The sequence below is a fragment of the Carcharhinus amblyrhynchos genome, chromosome 15 (assembly GCF_965287045.1).
Source record: "Carcharhinus amblyrhynchos chromosome 15, sCarAmb.v2.hapA, whole genome shotgun sequence".
NCBI lineage: Eukaryota > Metazoa > Chordata > Chondrichthyes > Carcharhiniformes > Carcharhinidae > Carcharhinus > Carcharhinus amblyrhynchos.
This window is the reverse complement of record NC_137338.1, coordinates 11773452-11796169: the sequence shown is the minus strand read 5'-3', so window position 1 is coordinate 11796169 and position 22718 is coordinate 11773452. Positions and strand designations below refer to the sequence as shown.

Here is a 22718-nt window from a genome sequence, read left to right as displayed (position 1 = left end):
CATTCACTGATCTTTACACCCCATTCAGTACTTGGCACAGTTTATGTAAAATGTAAAATGGGGCATTCTGCAAGAGGCATTGGTGGTGGTGGGGTTTTGGCTCTGCCCTAGGAGCGTTCTGTGGCAGGGGAGAGAGGCTCTGCCCTAGGAAACGGCACACAACCCTAGAGCCAGAAAGGACTTCTGAAAGAATACAAGTCCTTGGACCTTATTCACAGAACTTTTACAGTTTTGGATTTTGTCACTAATTTTTAGTTTGTAAATGTTCCGTCAGCCTAGCTAGGAGGCAAATGGACATCAACGGCATGTTAGAGTGACAGCTCTGAAATATGGCTATAAAGGTAAGCAGTGCCAAGTTGCAGTACAACCTGAAGTGAGGAACATACAGAACACTAACACAGTTATTCAGTCGCTGCTAAATACTTGTAGGCAAAATTGGCATGAGCGAGAAAACAAACTCACCATAAAAAGAGATGACAAGTGGTCACAGTTGTTGTAAACCAAATAATAATGTCTTGTTTTAAAAAAAAACTTATCAGAAGGTACAAAATTGAGGTTTTTCCTATTGTATCCTTCCACAAGCACACACACACACACACACAGATAAGACACACAGTCCATTTAACTCCTCAGTCTGAAGCCTGGATGAACATCCCAGCAAACACTGTGACGCCCCATGAATATCAGGTATCCAACCCTCCCAGCTGTTGCCCCTTTCAAGTCATTCCTACCCACAGCTGGGAGGTATCCCTGAAGGCTTCAGATGCAGCATGGCATCATCGGGCACAGTAAGTACTTAGGGACGTCATGAAAAATGGTGGATCCAGGCGACCACGGTCAGCATTAAAAAAAAAATTCAAGTGCAGTTTTGAAAAGATCCCTCTGGTTCAACTAAGCACGCGGCACTTAAAGTGGCACAGTGCAGCAGCATGTTGACAGGCCTGTCGGAAGCTCGAGGTGCTTTTTTCTGGAGTCAGTGTTACAGGTGATGATACAATCCCTAAAATACCGAACAGGGGGAGAGGAAATCAACAAAAGAGGGGATGCTATGACACACACACACACAAACCTACTGAACTCTGTCCTATTTTAAATACCTGCTACACAGTGAACAATCACTTGCTCAATTACTTGCTCAATTCTGCTGGTCTCGTGGTGGCTTTTCCTACACACACACCACGTTTCATAAATTCATATTCCCAAACAGTGAACCATCTAGAAAGCAAAGAGTTGGCTGGTCACCTTTAGTCTAAAACTCTGGCAATTCAGGATTCTCACAATCCCATAGAGGGGAAATTAATGCTTCTGAGCTTGGTCTGATACTCTGTAGTGTATGATAGCAGGTTACAAGGTACGGTTTTTGTTTGGCACACACCAAATTGAATTGCTTTGATATTTTGACTTTAACATTGCAATGGTCTCCCACGTTTAGCAATCGTCTCAATGTCTTTCATTAGAACGCCATTACGTTTGTTTCCCCAAGAGACAGTCGTTCCACTCAGATCCTTCTCCTTTTCAGGGAATTTCTCTCACTGTTTTGCCCTGCAGGAGATATTCTTAAGCAAGGGGTTGAAGCAGGATGGCTGGTTCCTGTCCAGCGCTTGGTGGCTTCCTCCCTCCCTCCCACCCACCCCTGCCACAAGACGGCCACTTGACAGTTCCTGCAAAGAGAAGGATCTCCTCCGCCATCTCATCTTTCTCCCAGAGCTCTCAAGATAAAAACTGTCATCGAATCAACACCAATAAAAAGGTGAGGGAACAGAAAAAAAAAATCAGGTTTTCCGACTACACCACGGGATGATACTCTCACCAGGGCCGTCTCTGAAGAGAACAGAAACTAGAATGGAGGGAACGCAAATCCCTCCACTTGGCTCAGTCAGGCCTTGGAGCTGTTCCTTTCTGAGGCCTGTGGTGTCAGCCTCTCAATTTCACAGGACCTCAGGAAAATTGGGAGATGTGAATGGAGTTGAGTGGGGGTGGGGGAGAGAATGGCAAAGGGGGATATGGGTTATAGAACTGGAACTGAGGAAACGACAAATTACTTGGGGTTTAGGCCTCATTTCACATGTAAAAAAAAATTGCAATAATTTTAAACTTCAAATGGCAAACACCCTCTTGGGACATCGAGCATAATATCGCCTCCAATCTGGCAATGAAGGATCAATGTAGTCAAGAGTAGCTCAGCTGAACAGGAACGTTGCATCCCAAGCAGGAGGGATGTTTATCTGTAGTAAGAACTGGGTACATGAAAAAATCGTAGTGTTAAAAGTGTCCCAACTTTTCCAAGGGCTTTCATTTTACCCAATGCTCATGATAGAAAATCCAGAAGCGAATGGAAGCCCAACAACCCCAAACCCCAACATACAGAAAAAAAATGTTGCTATTTTCCTCAATGAGTGAAAGGTGACATCTTAAAAAAAGTGTCTTCCTAAACTGGAATAATGCAGATGGAGCAAGCCTCAATGATTGCGAGTCAAACGGTATCCGCCAAGGCTTCTGGAGTTTGCACATTCCTTAGCTGCAAAGTGCAACAAAGTGGGACGGAGGAAGTGGGCAGGTCGAGACAGTGAGGGAGACAGCGAGAGAGAGAGAGATTGAGAGTTAAGCTCATAAGTGATAGGGAGTTTTAGTCCAGTGCGGTACTGTTAAATTTAGCTTTGCTTTTGGATTTCGGGAAAAGCCTCTTAATGTGCTTCCTGGTCGACTTCCTCTCCTTCTCCAGTGGCATTGGCTGCTCCAGATAAACCAGGTCATTGTGCGACTGGCTCATCCCAGGCTCCTTCTGATGCCGCCTCCGCCGGAAAAAGAATTTTGCGCCGCTCCGCATAAAGCCACCTGGAAAAGAAAATTGAGACACGCGTGGCAAAACAGGTCCAGCACAAAAATACTCGAGAAAACAAGATACATTCATACCCACACGAAGGATCCTCTTTCCCACCTCCAACAGAAACGGGCTTGTGTTGGAAGGGTTCAACACATATTGAACTGAAGTTTGCCCAATGATTCAGTAGAGAGACGCTTTTTACCAGGTGGCAGTGTGTTAGACATTGCCACTACACCCAGGGTTTGTGGATTTCAGCTGGGGAGAGGGGATGTGGGGAGGGGAAGGGGGAAGCACTCCAATTGGTCTCACTGCTCTCCAGCCAAGATGGTGAGATAAAGAATCAAGCTTAAGTTTTAAGTTTATTTATTAGTATCACAAGTCAGTTTATATTAGCACCGTCAATAGTCTCATAATGTTAGGTTGAAGTCCAACAGGTTTATTTGGTAGGAGCGTTGTCCCTTCATCAGATGAGTGAAGGGTTCGGTTCACAAACAGGGCATATATAGACACAAACTCAATTACAAGATAATGGTTGGGATGCGAGTCTTAACAGGTAATCAAGAGCTCTGAAAGCTTGCGCTACCAAATAAACTTGTTGGACTTTAAGCTGGTGTTGTGAGACTATTTATTGTGCCTACCCCAGTCCAATGCCGGTAGCTCCACATTATATTGGACACTGCAATTAAGTTACTGTGAAAATCTCCTATTCACCACACTCTGGCCCCTGTTCGCGGACACTGAGGGAGAATTTAGCATGGCCAATGCACCTAGTCAGCACGTCTTTTGGACTGTGGGAGGAAACCAGAACACCCAGAGGAAGCCCACGCAGACATGGGGAGAGCATTTTGACTGTGCACAGACACAAACTTGGACTTGAATCCAGTCCTTGGGGCAGAGAGGCAACAATGCTAATCACTGTACCACAGAGCCACTTCTCTTCCAATGCTCACCTTGAAGTAGTTCTGATCACCACCAAAGTTTTGATGAAAGGTCACAGCCTGAAACATTAACTGTTTTCTCTCTCCACAGATGCTGACAGACCTGCTGAGAATTTCGGTGTTTTATGTTTTTGCTTGTTACGGTGGGATACACAGATCCGTCACTGGTAGATTTACTAATTAAGAGGTCTTGACAAAACTGCAGCATAACATTGCATAGAAGGGAGGTGATGGTGTGGTGGTATTGTCACTAGATTAATAAACCAGAGACGCAGGATAAGGCTCTGGGGACCCAGGATTCCCACCGTAGCAGGTCGTGCAATTGGAGTTCAGTAAAAGACTGAAATTAAAAGTCTCAAGGTGACCATGAAACCATTGTCACAAAAACCCATCTGCTTAACTAATGTCCTTTAGGGAAGGAAACCTGCCATCTTCACCTGGTGTGGCCTACACATGAATCGTAACTGTGCTCTGACAAGTCAATCAGTTCAAGGGCAACTATGGAAGGACAATAAATGCTGGCCTTGCCAGTAATGTCCATATCCCATAAAAGTGTAAAGAGAAAAGGAATTCCAAGGGCAGTTTGTTTATTATAAAAGTTTGTTTACTTATTAGTCACAAGTAGGCTTACATTAACACTACAAGGAAGCTAATGTGATGATCCCCTAGTCGCCACACTTCGGCACCTACTCGGGTGCACTGAGGGTCAATTTAACACGGCCAACGCACCTAACCTGCACATTTTCGGACTGTGGGAGGAAACCTGCACAGACATGAGGAGAATGTGCAAATTCCACACAGTGATCCAAGCCAGGAATCAAAGGTGGGTCCCTGGCGCTGTGAGGCAGCAGTGCTAACCACTGTGCTAAGACCTTGCCAGCAACACCCAATTCCATAGAAGAGTAAAGGAAGAAGGGATTCCAAATGGATTTTTTGTTGAAGAAAATCCTGATTTGGATCATTTACCTTTAGATTTTTTCATTGTTCCTGCTTCTGAACCGCCTATGGAAATACTGGACCTCTGTTCAAACTCCAGGTCTTCCTGAGAGCCATCGTTCCACTGATTGAATTCTTGACCAACTCTGCTGGCGGGTGCCATTGTTGAAGGTCCCTCAGCACTGCAAAGCTCAGCTGTCGGTAAGCTGTGAGTTAATGTTCGGGCTGGTGGCCCGGCGATACACTCAGAGGAAGTGTGGGGTTGAGGTTCCTGCCTCAAGGATGCATCCATCGCAGCTGCGTAATCAGCCGACAGGGTGAGCTCGTCATCGTCAGCCAAGGGAGCCTGAAGGCGCAGATGGGAAAGAGGCACTCCAGGTTACAAATTTCTGACAGTCAACACCTAGACCCCTGCACTATTGAATGGAAGTAAGTAGTCTGACAACACACAAGGTTGCACACACCTGACGAAGGAACACAGTTTCCAAAAACTTGTGGGATTACTATCAAATAAACTGGTTGGACTTAAACCTGGGTGTTCTCAGACTTCTTACTGTGTTAACCCCAGTCCAACGCCAGCATCTCTACATCATGACTACTGAATGGAAGCCCAGCAATGGGGATTGTGGACGCACCAAGGGAACACATCCCTGACAAAGTTGGACTAAATAGCCAACAGACCATTTGAGGCTGTGGCTAAACTTGGTGAAAGATAAATTGTTCAGACACTCGTGTAATTTGTTGCTCCAGCCAAAAACAATTAAGAGTGTGGATGGTCTATTTTGTATGCAACTCTCCTAACATGGCAAAAGAAGCAAATTCACCTCCAAGTCGCACACCATTCCAATTCAAATGTAAACCACTCCTACACTTGTTGCTCCATTATCCTGGGAATACACACAGAATTGGTACAGTGCAGGAGGAGGCCATTCAGCCCATTGTGAATACACTGGCTGTCCGAATGAGCAATTCACCCTTTCTCCACCTTATCCCCGTAACCCTTCACACACTCTCTTTTTTCAGGTAATTCCCTCATGAATGCTTGGATTGAACCTGCCTCCACCACACTCAGGCAGTGCATTCCAGACCTCAGCCGTATCAGCAAGTTTCTTCGTGTTATCACTTTTGCCAATTACCTTAAATTACCCCTCGCTCTCAATTTTTTCAGGAACAGTTTCCCTGCCCATCTATTCTGTCCAGTCTTCTCACGATCTTGAATACCTCTATCAAACCCAAACAAAGAGAAAATGCTGGAAAATCTCAGCAGGTCTGGCAGCATCTGTAAGGACAGGAAAGAGCTGATGTTTCGTGTGTAGATGACTCTTTGACTAAGGATCATCTGAACTCAACGTCAGCTCTTTTCCCTCCTCACAGATGCTGCCAGCCCTGCTGAGATTTTCCAGTGTTTTCTCTTTAGGTTTCAGACTCCAGCATCCGCAGCCACCTGCTTTTCTCCTCTGTCAAACCCTCAGCCTTCTCTACTCCAGTGAAAACAGTCCTAACTTCTCCACTCCATCCTCACATCTGATGTTCCTCATCTCTGGAACCATTCTCATGAATCTTTTCTGTGTGCTCTCCAGTGTCTTACACGAGTGCCATCATTATGAGGACTGTAACAGGTTCAGAAACTCTACAGTCAGTTCCTAAGGGCTGCTGGGGGCTGAACAACAAATACAGTCATGCCAGCATCCCCACATCCCACAAAAAAAAAATACAGATGTACACACCATCTTGGTTTTGTACCCTAACAGTGTTTATACTAGTACGTACTGTAATGAAGAGGGGCTGGAATTCTTCACTATTGTATGCTTAGGAACTGAGTGAAAAAAAAAGTTTATCAATGCCAATCCCACAATGTGTCTTGAACTAGTGAATTCCCAATTAATAGGAAAAACAAAATGAACAATGTGATTGGAAAATCCAATTTCTACTTGCTAAGCAAAACCATGTAGTGTCTAGGCAACATCCTTACCCTGTTCTGAATTATATTGCACATAAAATATACTCCTCCTCTTGACCATAACACAGAACTTGAAATGAATCCCAAATTTGTAGAGTCTAGACGTTCTGGTTTGGGAATGAATGAATGAATGGAAACATTGACCAAGGTACAGAGGAAGAAGATCTCTGACACAGAATCCTTACAGTGCAGGAGACCAATTGGTCCATCAAGTCTGCACCAACCACAATCCCATCTTGGCCCTATCCCCGTAACCCCACATATTTACTCTGAATATTCCCCTGACACTAGGGTCAATTTACATGATATAGAACCTACCTTTGTAACACCTGAAATGACAATTGTACTTTTCTTGATGGGAGATTTCAACACGTGCTTTGCCGACTCAGTTAGTTGTCGAATTGCTGCTTCAGCCACTGGGTCTGTGCCACTCAACTGCAGCAGCTCTGCAAGAAATTAAGATTGAAGTCAATGCACGTAAACTCTGCTGAATGATCTACGTGCTTACCACAATAAGAGTAGCGAGCCAACAGGAAAACTACACTGGGTATAGTGACAACTGACTCATACAAACAGAATATTCTCCTCAACTGGCTTAGGCCTTCCTATGACACCACGCTCAAGACTCACTGACAATCTGTGTTAATGTCCTTCTATTCCTTGCTGAATTAGGAATCTTACATTACAGTAAAGACAGACTTGGTGATATTGAGGAACAGGCTTGTTACCATGCATGGTGTAATTATGTTCAACTTCAACACTCAAGTCATACATTCGGACCAAGTACTTAATTGTGGAAATCTCACCAACTTTGGAATTCAGCAGGTTCATCTGATCAACAAAGCTTGTCAACTATGGATGGAAATGGAAAGGACTCACCTGATGAAGGAGCAGCACTCTGAAAGCTCTCAATTCCAAATAAACCTGTTGGTCTTTAAACTGATTAGATTTCTTACTGTGCCCACCTCACTCCAATGCCAACATCTGCTCACCGTGGAGCTGGGAAGGAGATAGAGTTTGCTCCTTGCCCAACAACACCATGTTTCCAAACATCTCCCCAGCAAGGGAAAAAGACTGGAACTTCCCTCAATCTGAATCTCCTCAAATTTGCCTCCAGAATAGAATTGGTCAAAGTGCGTGATTAATAAAATAAACAAAACAAATGGGTGAGCAGTGTTGAAAGTTGACCTACATTAACACTGCAATGAAATGAAAATCCCCTAGTTGGGCACGCTGAGGGAGAATTTAGCATGGCCAATACACTAACCAGCATGTCTTTCGGACTGTAGAAGGAAACCCACACAAACATGGGGAGAACTTGCAGACTCCACACAAACAATGGCCCAAACCGGGAATCGAACTGGGTCCCTGGCGCTGTGAGGTAGCAGTGCTAACCACTGTGTCGAGAAAACTAGAGCGCTTTGGCTCATGGGGTCAATCAAGAGAATTAAAGCGGGATTAATAACAGTTCCCATCTTTTCAAGAAGGGAAAAAGAAAATCTTGCATTTATATCGCACCTTTCACATTCTCTATGTGTTTTACATCAACTGACGTACATTTGAAATGTAATCAAATGGGGGGAAAGCAACAGCCAGTTTGCTCGCAGCCCACAAACATCGATGAGGCAAATGGACAGATATGGAGGGATAGACTTTGGCTGGGGAGAACTTTCCTCCTCTTCAATATAGGACCATGGGAGCTTTGACATCCACCCAAGAGCAAATGGGGCTCTCGGTTTAGTATCTCATCTGAAAGATGACACTTCTTGCTGTACAGCATTCCCTTAGTACTGCATTGGAATGCCAGCCCCGAATTTTGTGCTGAAGATTTCATGGATCCAAACCACAACCTTCTGATATTGGGGCAAATGTACTCCCCAGAACCACAACCAACACCCAAATAGCAGAGTTATTAATTGATAACCTTCTCCGAATCAGTGCGCTAATTATTGTGTTTCAATCTTTCAAGAGCATTTGAACCAACAAAACTTAACTGAACTTGGGGGGGGGGCGGGGGCGAGGGATTAAAAAGAAACACTTGATTGTTTTGTCACCATGGTTACTCGCACTAAATTGGAGGAAAGTGGACAGTTGAGGCCTGACAGGTCAAGCGGCTGCCAAAAACATGGGCTTCGCACTTCCTGCCGCAATAAAAGCACAGCAGTTGGTAATAAAATGAGCAGTAATAAGCTCAAGTACAAAGCAAACAGATATGAGCAATGAGACAGAGATAAAAAGACACAACAGGGAAGTGGATGCTGTGCAGACTTTGATTCTTTTTAAAATTGGAATTTACTTGTGAAGCCAGTGCACATTTTGAATGTTGGGCGCCCAAAGCGGGGAAGATGCATGATCACATTATATTTACTTCCTATATCCAGCTGTGGCTGTAATTTAATCCCAATGTTTTAATGCTGCTCTGCTGCGAACACAATAAAAGTGCACTAAAAACTTATGGTTTCAACATCCAGCCAAACAGGGAAATCTCTTCTGCTTCCCCTTACCCCCGCATGTAAATTAAGAAAACCGAGTTTAAATAACAAAATGCAAAATCTATGAGAAATGGAACAGGAATCAGGTCTGAGCGGTTTGCCCCTTCTCAATTATATAACATTAATAGTACAGTGTGGGCCATCTAGTCTGCACCGGTGTTCATGCTCCAAATGTGCCTCCTCACACACTTATTCATCTCAACCCATCAACAACACAACCTTCTACTTCTTTTCCTCATGACAAATTTACTGGAGTTCTATGAGGATGTGTCTAGGGCGGTGGATAGAGGAGAGCCAGTGGATGTGGTCTTTCTTGATTTTCAGAAGGCGTTTGACAAGGTACCTCACAAGAGGTTATTGCAGAAGGTCAGGGGACATGGAGTTGGGGGTAGGGTGTTAGCGTGGATAGAGGATTGGTTGTCAAATAGGAGGCAGAGAGTGGGGGTCAATGGGTGCTATTCGGATTGGCGGATGGTGACTAGTGGAGTGCCCCAGGGGTCGGTGCTGGGCCCTCAGCTATTTACCATTTATATAGATGATCTGGAGGAGGGAACCGAGTGTAGGGTGTCGAAATTTGCTGATGACACCAAGATTGGTGGAAAGGCAAATTGTGCGGAGGGTGTGGAGAGTCTGCAGAAGGATCTAGATAGGCTGGGCGAATGGGCCAGGAAATGGCAAATAGAATTTAATGTTGGCAAGTGCGAGGTTGTCCACTTTGGTAGGAATAATGGTAGGAAGGACTATTACTTAAGTGGCGAAAAACTGCAGCAGGCGACGGTGCAGAGGGACCTCGGGGTCCTTGTGCATGAGTCACAAAAACCCAGCTTGCAGGTGGTCAGGAAGGCGAATGGGATGCTGGCCTTCATAGCGAGGGGGATTGAACATAAAAGTAGGGAGGTCTTGCTGCGGCTGTATAGGGCATTGGTGAGGCCACAGCTGGAGTACTGTGTGCAGTTTTGGGCGCCGTACTTACGCAAGGATATTTTGGCCTTGGAGGGAGTGCAGAGGAGGTTTACTAGGCTGATGCCGGAGTTGAGGGGGTTGAGCTATGAGGAGAGGCTGAATAAATTAGGCTTGTACTCGTTAGAGTTTAGAAGAATGAGGGGAGATCTCATTGAGACGTATAAGATGATGAATGGGATGGATAGGATAGAGGTGGAGAGACTCTTCCCGCTCAGAAAGGATAGTAGGACTAGGGGGCACAGCCTCAAGATAAAGGGGGGGCGGTTTAGAACGGAGTTGAGGAGGAACTTCTTCACTCAAAGGGTGGTGAATCTCTGGAATTCTCTGCCCGTTGAAGTGGTGGAGGCTGCCTCGCTAAATATTTTTAAGACGCGGGTTGATGGGTTTTTGATAAGAGAGGGGATTAAGGGTTATGGGGAGAGGGCGGGAATGTGGAACTGAGCCACGACAGATCAGCCATGATCTTATTGAATGGCGGGGCAGGCTTGAAGGGCTAGATGGCCTACTCCTGCTCCTATTTCTTATGTTCTTATGACACATTTATCGTGCGACTCCTTCAATGCATTTGCGATAGTCATCTCAACTACTCCTTGTGGTAGAAAGCTCCACATTCTAATCACTCGCTGGGTAGAGGTTTCTCCTGAATTTCCTATTGGATATATGAGAGATTATCTTATATTTATAGCCCTCTGTTCGGATTCCTCCACAAGTGAAATCATGTCATGATCTTAAAGAGGTCATCATTCGATTTTCTCTTTTCCAACAGGTAGTTTGATTTGATTTGATTTACTATTGTCACATTAGTATATAGTGAAAAGTATTGTTTCTTGCATGCTGTACTGATAAAGCATACCATTCATAGAGGAGAAAAGGAGAGAGTACAGAATATAATGTCACAGTCATAGCTAGGGCGCAGAGAAAGATTAACTTAACGCAAGGCAAGTCCATTCAAAAGTCCGATGGCAGTAGGAAAGAAGCTGTTCTCAAGTCGGTTAGTACAGGACCTCAGATTTTTGTATCTTTTTCCCGAAAGAAGAAAGTGGAAGAGAGTATGTCTGGGGTTTGTGAGGTCCTCGATTATGCTGGCTCTCAGTTCTTAATTTATAAGAGTAATTTTGTTTATGGACCTTCTCCAGTGCCTCTATATCTCTTTTTTTACAATGTGGAGACTGGAAACGTTCATAGTAATCCAAGAGTAGACCCCAAGTGTGGTCTAACCAAGGTGAGGAAGCCCTCATTGCAAGCAACTCCAACAAAAATAATTATCTTTCATACGGTGTTATTTTTCAGACGATGCCTGCTCACAACCTACAATGGCTCAAGATGTTGAAAGGTTTAAGATGTGCCACAAAAGTGGGCTAATCCGGAACAACAGTAAAGTTGAGGACAGCAGAGCAAACTCATCTCTTGCTCATCACCAATTTGGTAACAGTGCCACTTGATGCCAGACTTGTGCAGTTCAGTCTAAGGCACATCATTGAGCAAGATGACGAAGACATAACTTTTATCTGTTTTGTACCTCAACTCAAGGGTAACAGATGTGAACATCATGTACCGAGAAGCGTACAACAAAAGCACCCCAGTCCTCAACACTCACATTTCACAAGTTATGAAATTTAGTCACAAGTGGGTGTACATTAACACTGCAATGAAGTTACTGTGAAAATCCTCTCGTCGCCACACTCCGGCACCTGTTCGGGTACACTGAGGGAGGATTTAGCATGGCCAAAGGCACCCAACCAGCACTGTGGGAGGAAACCCACACAGACAGTGACCCAAGCCGGGAATCGAACCCAGGTCCCCGGTTCTGACAGGCAACAGTGCTAATCGCCCTTACAAAGGTGAAATTATGAAGGTGTTCCAAGGATCCTGACTTGAAATGTTTATCCCACCGTAGAACAAATATTCGCAGACAAAACAAAGCACCATTTACCAGACAATCAATCAGTACCTGTATCAGACGATGATAAGATTTTACTAACTGGTGCTCCCTGTTCAGAGTTTCCAATAACTAAAAACTCCTCGTCCACATCTTTCACCTCTGCATTGGTCTTCACTGGAGAATCTGTAATTTTTAAGAAAAAAATTAGCAAGATGATTGTTATTGGCTTTGACACTGGACTCTGACTGAAAGGGAGTCTATGTTTCAATCTTAGCATTTACGGAGAGAAAAATGGAGGATGTTCACCATCTCAGCAATTTACTTATTCTGCAAAGATTTAAAATTTCATACCAACGCCTCTCCTGAACCACAACACCATTTAGGTACTTGCACCCATTAAATATATGTCTTAAGACTCAATCATGATTGAGACCCCATGTGCAGAATTGACAATTTATGGTACAGAGTGAGCAGATAGGATGCTGGTTGCCACCTGCAGCTCTTGGCAGGATAGGATTTATACAGTTACTCAAAAAGGAGTCTTGCACACTTGGCACACTGTTAAGAGGCAAAATATTCTTTCAACGAAAGCACTGGTATCTGTTTGTAAAATCTTCTTGCAGCAAAGAAAAAGCTTTCAATTAACCTCTAGGCTTGACAGATACATCCTGCAGCCTTAAGGGATGCACTAGTTCGCACTTTGGCAAGTAGATACTAAATTATCCATTGTATGTTGATCCTACAAAGTGGTTTGAACTCTTGACTGAGCTGCATCGTGGAAGATCTGCTGCAGTGCACATGCTCTAGGTTAAAGAGATGGGGGTCAGAGTATTCAGCTGTAATCATTGTCCTTTTGCTCCTGGAAGGGAAGAGGTGTGGACAGATAGATATGGTCAGGATGGGATTAGGCTCAGCCTGGAGCTGCTTAACATTAGCAAAACTTACTGTACCAACTTGACTAACCAATCTTCATGTAAGCGAGCAAGATGCTGGATGATACGCCAGTAAATTAGTGTTTTGAAAAATAAGACTTGTACTGATAAAGAGCTTCTCACAACAACTAGTGTCACAAGTGTACTACATCCAATTATTTCTTAAAGTGCAGTCACTGTTGTAGAATCCCTGCAGTACAGAAGGAGGCCATTCAGCCCATCAAGCCTGCAACAACAACAATCCCACCCCATTCCTGTAACCCTACATATTTGCCCTGCTAATCTCCTCTCAAAACTAGGGCCAATATAGCATTGCCAATCAACCTAACCCACACAGCTTTGGACTGTGGGAGGAAACTGGAGCACCAAGGGGAAACCCACACAGACATGGGGAGAACGCGCAAACTCCACAGAGTGGCCCAAGCCAGGAATCGAACCCGGGTCCCCAGTGCTGTGAGGCAACAGTACTAACCACTGTGCCGCCCTCTAATGTAGGAAGAGAGGAGGTAACTTTAAAGATTTCAGTAGCGTGCTAAGCTGAAAGCTCACTGGAGTAGGCAGGCACTATTCAATTGAGTCATGGGTGTTCAGTATCTCAAATCCTTTTCAGGAGCTTGGTTTGATATTCACTACATCCATGCCTAACAGAGAAAATCTATCAACATCAGCTTTGAACTTTCCAACAGAGCTCGAGCCTCAACAGCTTTTTGCAGGAAAAGAATTTCAGGTTTTCGCTATCCTGTGAAGCAATGCTTCCTGAGTCATTCCTGAATGGCCCAAATCTCATTCTAAAGTTATAAAGAACAAAGAACAGTACAGCACAAGACAGGCCTTTTGGCCCTCCAAGCCTTTGCCGATAATGTTGTCCTACCTAGACCAACTCCCTGTACCCCTCCATTCCCCACCTGTTCAGATAAATCTTAAATATTGCTAACATGTGTGCCACAATCACCTCGCTTGGCAGTGCATCCCAGACCCTCACCACCCTCTGTGTAAAAAACTTGCCCTGCACATCTCCACTGAACCTTTCCCTCCTTACCTTGAGCTTGTGCCTCCTTGTAATTGTCATTTCTGCCCTGGGAAAAACTGTTCACCCTATCTAAACCGCTCGTAATTTTATTAACTTCTATCAGATCACCCCTCAGCCTCTGTCTTTCCAGGGGGAACAATCCAAGTTTACTCAACCTCTCCTCATAGCTAATACTCTCCATACCAGGCAACATCCTGGTAAACCTTTTCTGTAAAGCCTCTGCATCCTTCTGGTAATGTGGTGACCAGAATTGGACACAGTATTCCAATTATGGACTGACCAATGTTTTATATAACTGTAACATAATTTGCCAACTTTTATACTTGATGTCCCGTCTGATGAAGGCGAGCATGCCATATGCTTTCTTCGCCACCTTTTCCATCTGTGCTGCCACACAGATCTCTGTGTGTGTCTGTGCTCCTGTTGGTTCTGCCATTTGTTTTATAGTTCCCACCTGAATTGGATCTGCCAAAATGCATCACCTCCCATTACATCAACTCGTTATGGACTTCCTCAACAGGAAAATAGAGAAACATAATTTTAAATACCTCAATTAGATCAATCTTCTTTGTCATCTGTAAATCAAGAAAATAAAGGCTGTGGCTCCTGTCCTCTTTTAATTTAAGCCTTTTAGCGCAGTCTTACTCTGAAGTAATGAGAAATTACTCGTGATGTACAGATTTTACATACTTCGATGCAAGAAGCAAACATAGCTTTTATTACCTGTAGGACTTCCACAAAGCTTCCCATCTGTTCGAGGCTTGGTCTTAACAGCAGTTACAGTTGTAACAACTGTGCCACAAGGCATGACCGTGCGATCCTTTTCCACTTTCTTTGCTGAAAGCAGTGAAGGGGACTGTCGGCATTTCACTTCGTTAGGCTCCATGTAACAGAACTGAAATCAGCAAAGATGACATTCATATTAAGGAGCTGCTATAAACTCACTTCCAACACACAGTTCTGAGTCAGGACCTGAATACTGGGCAGTGGGAGGGAGATCCAACCACAGGTACACATTCAGCCTTGCAAAATGTTCCTTTATCCAGAAGACAGCACTCTTGGCAGATAACAAAGGAGGCTCACCATCCGTATTTCCTTGAAAATTCCAAACCTGAACTGGGCTCACCCCATAGCTCAAGAATTTTTACCTACCAAGCTTTTTGGGTTTCCTCCGGGTGCTCCGGTTTCCTCCCACAGTCCAAAGATGTGCAGGTTAGGGAACTGGCCACACTAAATTGCCCTTTAGTATCAGGGGGCCTAGCTAGGGTGGATGCATGGGATTGTGGGGATGGGGCTCGGGTGGTCAGTGTAGACCCGAGGGGCTGAGTGGCTTCCTTCTACACTGTAGGATTCTGTGATTCAATACTGATCTCAGATTTATTCCCGGCCTATACTTTTACTTGACCTCTGCCAAAAAAAAAGGGATGCTACAGATAAGCTCAGTGACAAAACTGGCACATTCCAAAACCCAGGACGACGTGCTAAAGGACGCAGTGAAGTTTGGGGCAGCTGTCTGAGCAGCACAATGGGGAAGGTCATGGTCTAAGATCTTTCAACCACAGTAACCCAAGGGGAGCAGAACTCTCTCGGGCCGAATGACCCACTGCACGCATGCAGTGAATATTACATGCATCACAGTTGTACTGAAGAACCTCGAGGTGCAACTTGCTCTATGAAGACAACCTCTAAAATAACTTTGCAACATTTGTAAGGATCATTGTAAAATGTCTGAAATATTGCTTTCACTGTAATGAAGCATCTCAGGGTATGTAAATATCCCAATTATTGCTTTTGGTGTGATGGCCATTTCAGAATGTTTGTAACATTCTTGCAGATGTGTTATGAATAAAATATATTTTCTGGAGAAGAAAAAGGGGGAGTGGGTGGAAGATAAAGGGGAAAAAGTCACTGATCACTACTGGAAAAGTTTATTTATTCGTGTCACAAGTAGACTTACATTAACATTGCAATGAAGTTACTGTGAAAATCCCCTTAGTCACCACACTCCGGTGCCTCTTTGGATATACTGAGGGAGAATTTAGCATGGCCAATGCACCCTAACCAGCAGGTCTTTCAGATTTTTGGGAGGAAAGCCACGCAGATACAGTGAGAACGTGCAGACAAACAATTGCTGACAAATATTCCCTATTTAAAACCTTTATTTTAACAAACTTGAAAATGATAAAGGTATGGCTGTTAAAGTCTGTGCACATGCAAATGTTGGAGGGTATAGTTCAGTTGCAATAAATCTTTTTCCCCACCCTCTCAACCTCCAAAGGCACAGTTGAATAGCCTGTTGACATTCATTTATAAACAACAGGCTCTTGGTTGAGGCAACCATGACCCACGGAACCCAAATAAGTTGTCAATCTGTTAGAGGCCAAGGGAAGAAAATAGTCAGGGTAAAAAAAAGGTTCCTGCAATTGCACTAAGCTTCAATCTATTTTACTTGGCTTCAATGGGGCAAAAAAAAACCTGTTTCAACAGCAGGAGCAAGATAGTGGGCAAAACCAAAAAGTTTCAAAGTTTATTTACTTTGTCACAGGTAGGCTTACATTAACACTAAAGTTTTGTGAAAATCCCCTAGTCTCAACTCTCCAGTACCTGTTCAGGTACACTGACGGAGAATTCAGCATGGCCAATGCACCTATCCAACATGTCTTTCAGATTTGTGGGAGGAAACCAGAGCAGCCAGAGGAAACCCACGCAAACACAGGGAGAACATGCAGACTCCACACATTCCAGGAATCAAACCTGGGTCCCTGGCGCTGAGAGGCTCCAGTGCTAACCACTGTGTCAGTAAATCATGAAAGCCATGAGGCTAAACAATGAAAGAGGGAGTTTTTTACACTTTAATTGCAGGATTGTTTGATAAATAGGGAGCATTAAACAGAACAGTAATCATGACAAAGTATTGGAATCATGGGGGTCCTAGAGTTCCATGTGTTGAGTAGGATGATGAATATTTAACCTCTCATCTACATTACAAACGTTGGGCGACTGGTGAGGTTGAAAGGTGGGAGGAGGTTGGCAATGCGAGTTGATAGATTCCTCAGTAAGTTTAAGCCAAAGAACAAAGTCCCAACACATCAAAAACACAGAATAAAAAGATCAATAAACAGGAACACGGTGAGGTAACATCAAACCATCATTTTAAAAACGCTTGACCCAAGACAAATGGGAGGAAGCAAAGATAGATTGAGGGAGGTGAGGGATGTTCCAATTTTGAAGATTGAGAGAAGGATTCAAAAAAAGGAGAAAAAGAGAGTGATAGAACTTGGACTTTAACACAGGGAATGAGGAATGTGGAGTGGAGGTGTGCTGCTCCATTACAGGGAGAAAAATTGGCACCGAAACCTAACACCATTCTTCACACATATCCAAATAATATAATCATACGATCCCTACAATGCAGGAAGAAGCCACTTAGCCCATCAAGGCTGCACCAACCTATTCCCATAACCCCACATATTTACGCTGCTAATGCCCCTGACACTAAGGGGCAATTCAGCATGATCAATCCACCTAACTCAGACATCTTGGGACTGTGGGAGGAAACCAGAGCAAACCCACACAGACACAAGAAGAATGTGCAAACTCCACATAGCGACCCAAGGCTGGGATTTAACCTGGGTCCCTGGCACTGCGAGGCAGCAGTACTAACAACTGTGCCACCGTGCCGCCCTGGAGGATTGCATGGTAGTACAACAATGGTCCTCAGCAACTCTCTTCTGCCAGTTTCCTTATCAGCACTAAAATCCTTCGACAAATAAAGAGGCATTTTCCTTTTCCCAGTTCTCTGCCTCTTGCCAACATTGGACTAAGTTCATTCAGGCTGCCGACACGCGGCTGAAGTATTTCTTTCCTGCCTTTTCACAACCTAGGAGTCAGCATGCGGATGGAGCCAGCATTACAGCAGACCAGAGATCAAAGTAAAAATCTTAGGCACAAATGAAAGAAAAATAGCGATGAGTACGAAAGAGGTTACAGGGTGACTGGAATGGGAAATGGAACAGAGGAATTCTGGCACGTGCACTTCCTCCGAGGGCAAGGCAGAGCTCACCAACACACTATAACCAGGAACAACTTAACCAGGGAGTGACTGCTCACCAACCCTAGTTATCGAAAGAACTATTCCATTCCCAGCACTGACATCCCTGTGCCAAGCACAAAGGCATTTTATTTTCCAAGGAATGGCTGATCACTATCAAACCTAACTCAATTAGCATATTTGTAGATGGAATCAGTTCACAGTTTTGTCTGAAATAGAGAAACTTGGCTTCAGAATCACAGAATCCTCTCAGTGGAGAAGGGGGTCATTCGGCCCTTCAAGTCTCTGACAGTGCATCTTACCTAGGCCCCCTCTCTGTACTATTCCCATAAATACACACATTTACCATGGCTAATCCACCTAACCTACCAAGGGGCAATTCAACATTGCCAATCCACCTAATCTGCACATTTTTGGACTGTGGGAGGAATGAGAGCGAACGTGCAAACTCCACACAGTAACGCAAGGCCAGAATTGAACCTGGGTCCTTGGCACTGTGAGGCAGCAGTGCTAACCATCACGCCAACATTTCCGAGCACTCCATTTTATTAAGCTCTAGTCACAGGTGGCACAGTGGCAAGCACTGCTGCCTCACGGGTTCAATTCCACTCTAGAGTCACAATCTCTTTGGAATTTTCACATTCTCCCTGTATCTGCATGGGTTTCCTTGGGTGCTCGGTTTCTTCCCACAGTCCAAAGATATGCAGATTAGGATGATTGGCGATGCTACATTGCCCCTTAACGTCAGGGGGACTAGCTAGGATAACTGCATGGGGTTATGGGGATAGGACCTGGATGGGATTGTGGTTGGTGCAGACTCGATGGGCCAAACGACCTTTCTCTGCACTGTAAGAGTCGATGATTTTGAGCGGATTCGGTTACAATCGGAGAGTAAGAGAGTGTGGGTCAATTGGAACGTAAAATCCTGTACCCTCCCACAAGAGATGCACGGCTTAGAATTGATTTAAGAGGTTGTGCTGGCTGCTACCTCAGCTGTGATGGATCCAGAACTGTTCCCATTCTGGGTGTTTGCCAGACGAAAGCTTTGTCTTCCACTGGGCTGTTTCTTGAACAGGTCTATGGGCACCGTCACCGTGCCGAGGACAGCACCTGCAATAGGAAGTAACACGACCAGAATGAAACTAAAACCCCTTAAAATACACTGAATCAGCAACAAGCGGAGAGAAATAAGCCGACCTTTCAGGTGGGATGGCTCATTGCAATGAACAAACCCACTGGTAAACTTCTGCTGGCTGACCTGCCGAGCATTCATTTCCAGCAACTTAACTACTAAATTTTACACAAACATCAAGCTAGATATTGGCTATTTCAGATATACAAGTTCACAGATGACACCAAGTTAAGAGTTTTTTTTAAGTTTAACTTAAAAGTTTATTTATTAGTGTCACAAGTAGGCTTACATCAATACTACAGTGGAGTTACTGTGAAAATCCCCTAGTTGCTACACACCAGCGCCTGTTCGGGTTACACCGAAGGAGAATTTAGCACGGCCAATGCACCTAACCAGCACGTCTTTCGGACTGTGCAGTAAGCTGCAAAGACAGGATCAGGGATTTTGCAAAGGGACATGGGCAGATTAAATAAATAAATAAATACACAAAATTGTGGCGGATGGTAGTACAACCTGGGGAAGCACGAGCTAAGCCACTTTGGATTGGAAAAGGCAGATCATGATATTTTCCAAATGGAAATGGACTCAGAACAGCATAGGAACAAAGGGGTTTAAGCGTCCGTGGGGACAGATCATAAAAAGCTGAAGTGGAGATACAAAACGCAATCAAAAGGTTGAATGGAAAATTGGTCCAAATCTCAACGGAGCTGGAATGCAAATGAAAAGTTGCTTCAGTTCTTTGGAGCCTTGTTCAGATCCCATAGGGAGCAGTGCGCTCAGTGTTGGTACTCACATTTATAATGCTGATTCACCACAATGATACCAAGTGTTAAGCTATGAGAATAGGTTGCATAAATTTGGCTTTAATCATTTTTTAAGGGGAGGTGGCAGGGGGTGACAGGATTGAATCTAATCTTTAAAATGATCATAGAATCATAGATAGAATCTACAGTGCAGGAGGCGGCAATCTGGCCCATTGAATATGCATTGCCGACAATCCCATCCAGATCCTACCCTGTAACCCCACATACTTACCCTCCTAGTCCCCCGACACTAAAAGGGAAATCTATTACGGCCAATCAACCTAACCTGCACATCTTTGGACTGTGGGAGGAAACCGGAGCACCCGGAGGAAACGCACGTCTGAATGTTTCACTTCTATGAAAATGCTGTGACTTTTCAGCACAGAAACATCCAAACCGGAGTTTCACTCTGTACAGCAACATGCAGCCAACGCCACAAAACCTAACCTGGAAAAGCTAACATTTACATGGCATCATGTATCAGAGCACTTAATCTCACACAATGATGAATACTCAATTACAGAAATAATTGGGTCGGCACAACCCTAACGATGTTGTCAGCTACGCACTCTCAGAGGGTCTTCCATCCTCCAAAATCCGCATGTGAAGTTTCTTCGACTTGGCACTCAACTCGCTGTTGGATTAAAATAAAATACATTTAGCCACCAGTTCCTGGATTGTAAAGCTCCTTGCAATCCAATTTAAATTGTTCTCCTCAACTCAAATTAGATACACACACACACACACACACACACACACACACACACACACACACACACACACACACACACACACACACACACACACAAAGAGGCACACGTCCAAAGACACATCTGTGCAAATCTGACGATTCCAAGATCCTTTAACTTGGAATCTGTTAATCTCCACTCTGTTCAACCCTTCAAGCTTTGGAATTTCCTCTCTAAACTGCTTCATCAATCCACCTCTTTCCAGGCTGCTTAAAACTCTCTCTCTCTGTGACCCAAGCACTTGGTTATTTGCTAAGTGCCAATTTCTGCTTGTTTATGCTGAACACATCACTGGCCTGCCAGTGTATTGCCTGACCTGTGCTATAACCGTGTATGGTTATGAAAGGCTGGTGCACTATGATTTGTGTTTGCTAGCAGAATCCCACTGCTCCAGGAAGACAAGTGGGATGTTGTCGTTTATTGCCAGGGGAATGAATTTAAAAGTAGGGGTATTTTACTACATTCAGTTGTTAGGGCATCTATGAGACCACATCTGGAGTATTGTGCACAGTTTTGGTCTCCTTATTTAAGGAAGGCTATAACTGCATTAGAAGCAGGAAAGAAAACTCACAACTGGTACTGAGGTCACAGGATTGGAAAAATACCAGGAGGAAAATATTTTGCAGGAATATGGAAGACAGTGGATCAAGTGATGGACTCCAAAGAGCCAACACAGGCACAATGGGCTGACTGTGGCCTCCTCCTGTGCTTTATCATTCTATGATTCACAATGCCAGATCAAGAAGGCAAGCAGGGAAATTTAGGGCACAAAATTGACTTCTTGACCATCTTATCTACCTGTGTTGCCACTTTCAGGGATCCATGGACCTGTACACCCAGATCCTTCTGTATGTCAATGCTCCAAAGGGTTCTGCCATTTACTGTATAATTCATACCTGAATGTCATATTCCAAAATGCATCATCTTGCATCTGTATGGATTAAACTCCATTTGCCATTTCTCTGCCCAAGGCTAAAACACGTCTATATCCTGCTCTACCCTTTGACAATCCTTGCCACTATCTGCAACTCCGCAAATTTTTGTATCATCTGCAAACTTAGTCATTAGTATACCTACATTTTCCTCCATGTCATTTACATATATTACAAACAAAAAAAAGAGTCCCAGAACTAATCTCTGGAACACCACTAGTTACTGATGTCCATTCTGAAAATCACCCTTCCACCACTACTCTGTCTTCTATGACCAAGCAAGTTCTATATCCATCTAGCCAGCTGATGCAGATACCTGCATAAAACTACATCAAGTTTTATGTGGTGGGTTTTTCTGAGATGGGTTATTAGTAATTTGAACGCACCCTGGACATATTCTCTTCCACCTTCTCCCGTCGGGAAAAAAAAGGTACAGAAGTCTGAGATCACATACTCAAGAACAGTTTCTTCCCTGTTGTCATCAGATTTTTGAATGCTCCTACCTCATAGTACGTTGATCTTTGTTTACACCCTAGCTATGATTGTAACATTACATTCTGCAGTCTCTCCTTTCCTTCTCTATCATTGGTATGCTTTGTCTGTATAGCATGCAAAAAACAATACTTTTCACTGTATACTAATACATGTGGCAATAATGAATCAAATCAAATCTAAAAAAAAAAACACCTTTTGGAACTCAATGAAACTCGAGCCAAGCGACCGCAACAAGAAATACAAGACAGCGAGAAATAGCTCTGTTTAAGACAAAGGAAATCGCCATACTCACAACACAAACTGCTGGTCCCACAGGGGGTTGCAAATGCTGTTCATCACTGAGCTAGTGGCTTTTTGCACTGGATTGTCCAACTCCACAACACAGTACGGATGAATACTCTCTGACAATACAAAACACACCCAGAACATTAAATCTAATTGCAGGTGCAGTGGCTCTAAAACGAACTATTTAATACAACTGCTGCATGGAATTAATACTACATGAGAACAGAATTTTATGTAAATAAATTATGAACTGTTCACTGAACTCCCGTAGCACACCCTCAGCTACACTGGCCAAAAATACCTACTGAAGGAGT

General features: G+C 44.0%; 1 protein-coding gene across 1 annotated transcript in view; it reads right to left on the bottom strand.

The window, feature by feature from the left end:
* Positions 1 to 1639: 1639 nt before the first annotated feature.
* c2cd2 (C2 calcium dependent domain containing 2) overlaps positions 1640 to 22718 on the bottom strand; it is a 56984-nt gene continuing 35905 nt past the window's right edge. The window contains exons 7-14 of the mRNA XM_080203405.1: positions 22412 to 22520; positions 20513 to 20577; positions 18997 to 19118; positions 14681 to 14852; positions 12065 to 12178; positions 6977 to 7104; positions 4729 to 5044; positions 1640 to 2835 (exon numbers count right to left, since the gene is read on the bottom strand). Of these exons, the coding sequence (XP_080059531.1) occupies positions 2627 to 2835; positions 4729 to 5044; positions 6977 to 7104; positions 12065 to 12178; positions 14681 to 14852; positions 18997 to 19118; positions 20513 to 20577; positions 22412 to 22520 (1235 nt within the window). The 3' untranslated portion in view covers positions 1640 to 2626. The remainder of the gene's footprint in view (positions 2836 to 4728; positions 5045 to 6976; positions 7105 to 12064; positions 12179 to 14680; positions 14853 to 18996; positions 19119 to 20512; positions 20578 to 22411; positions 22521 to 22718) is intronic.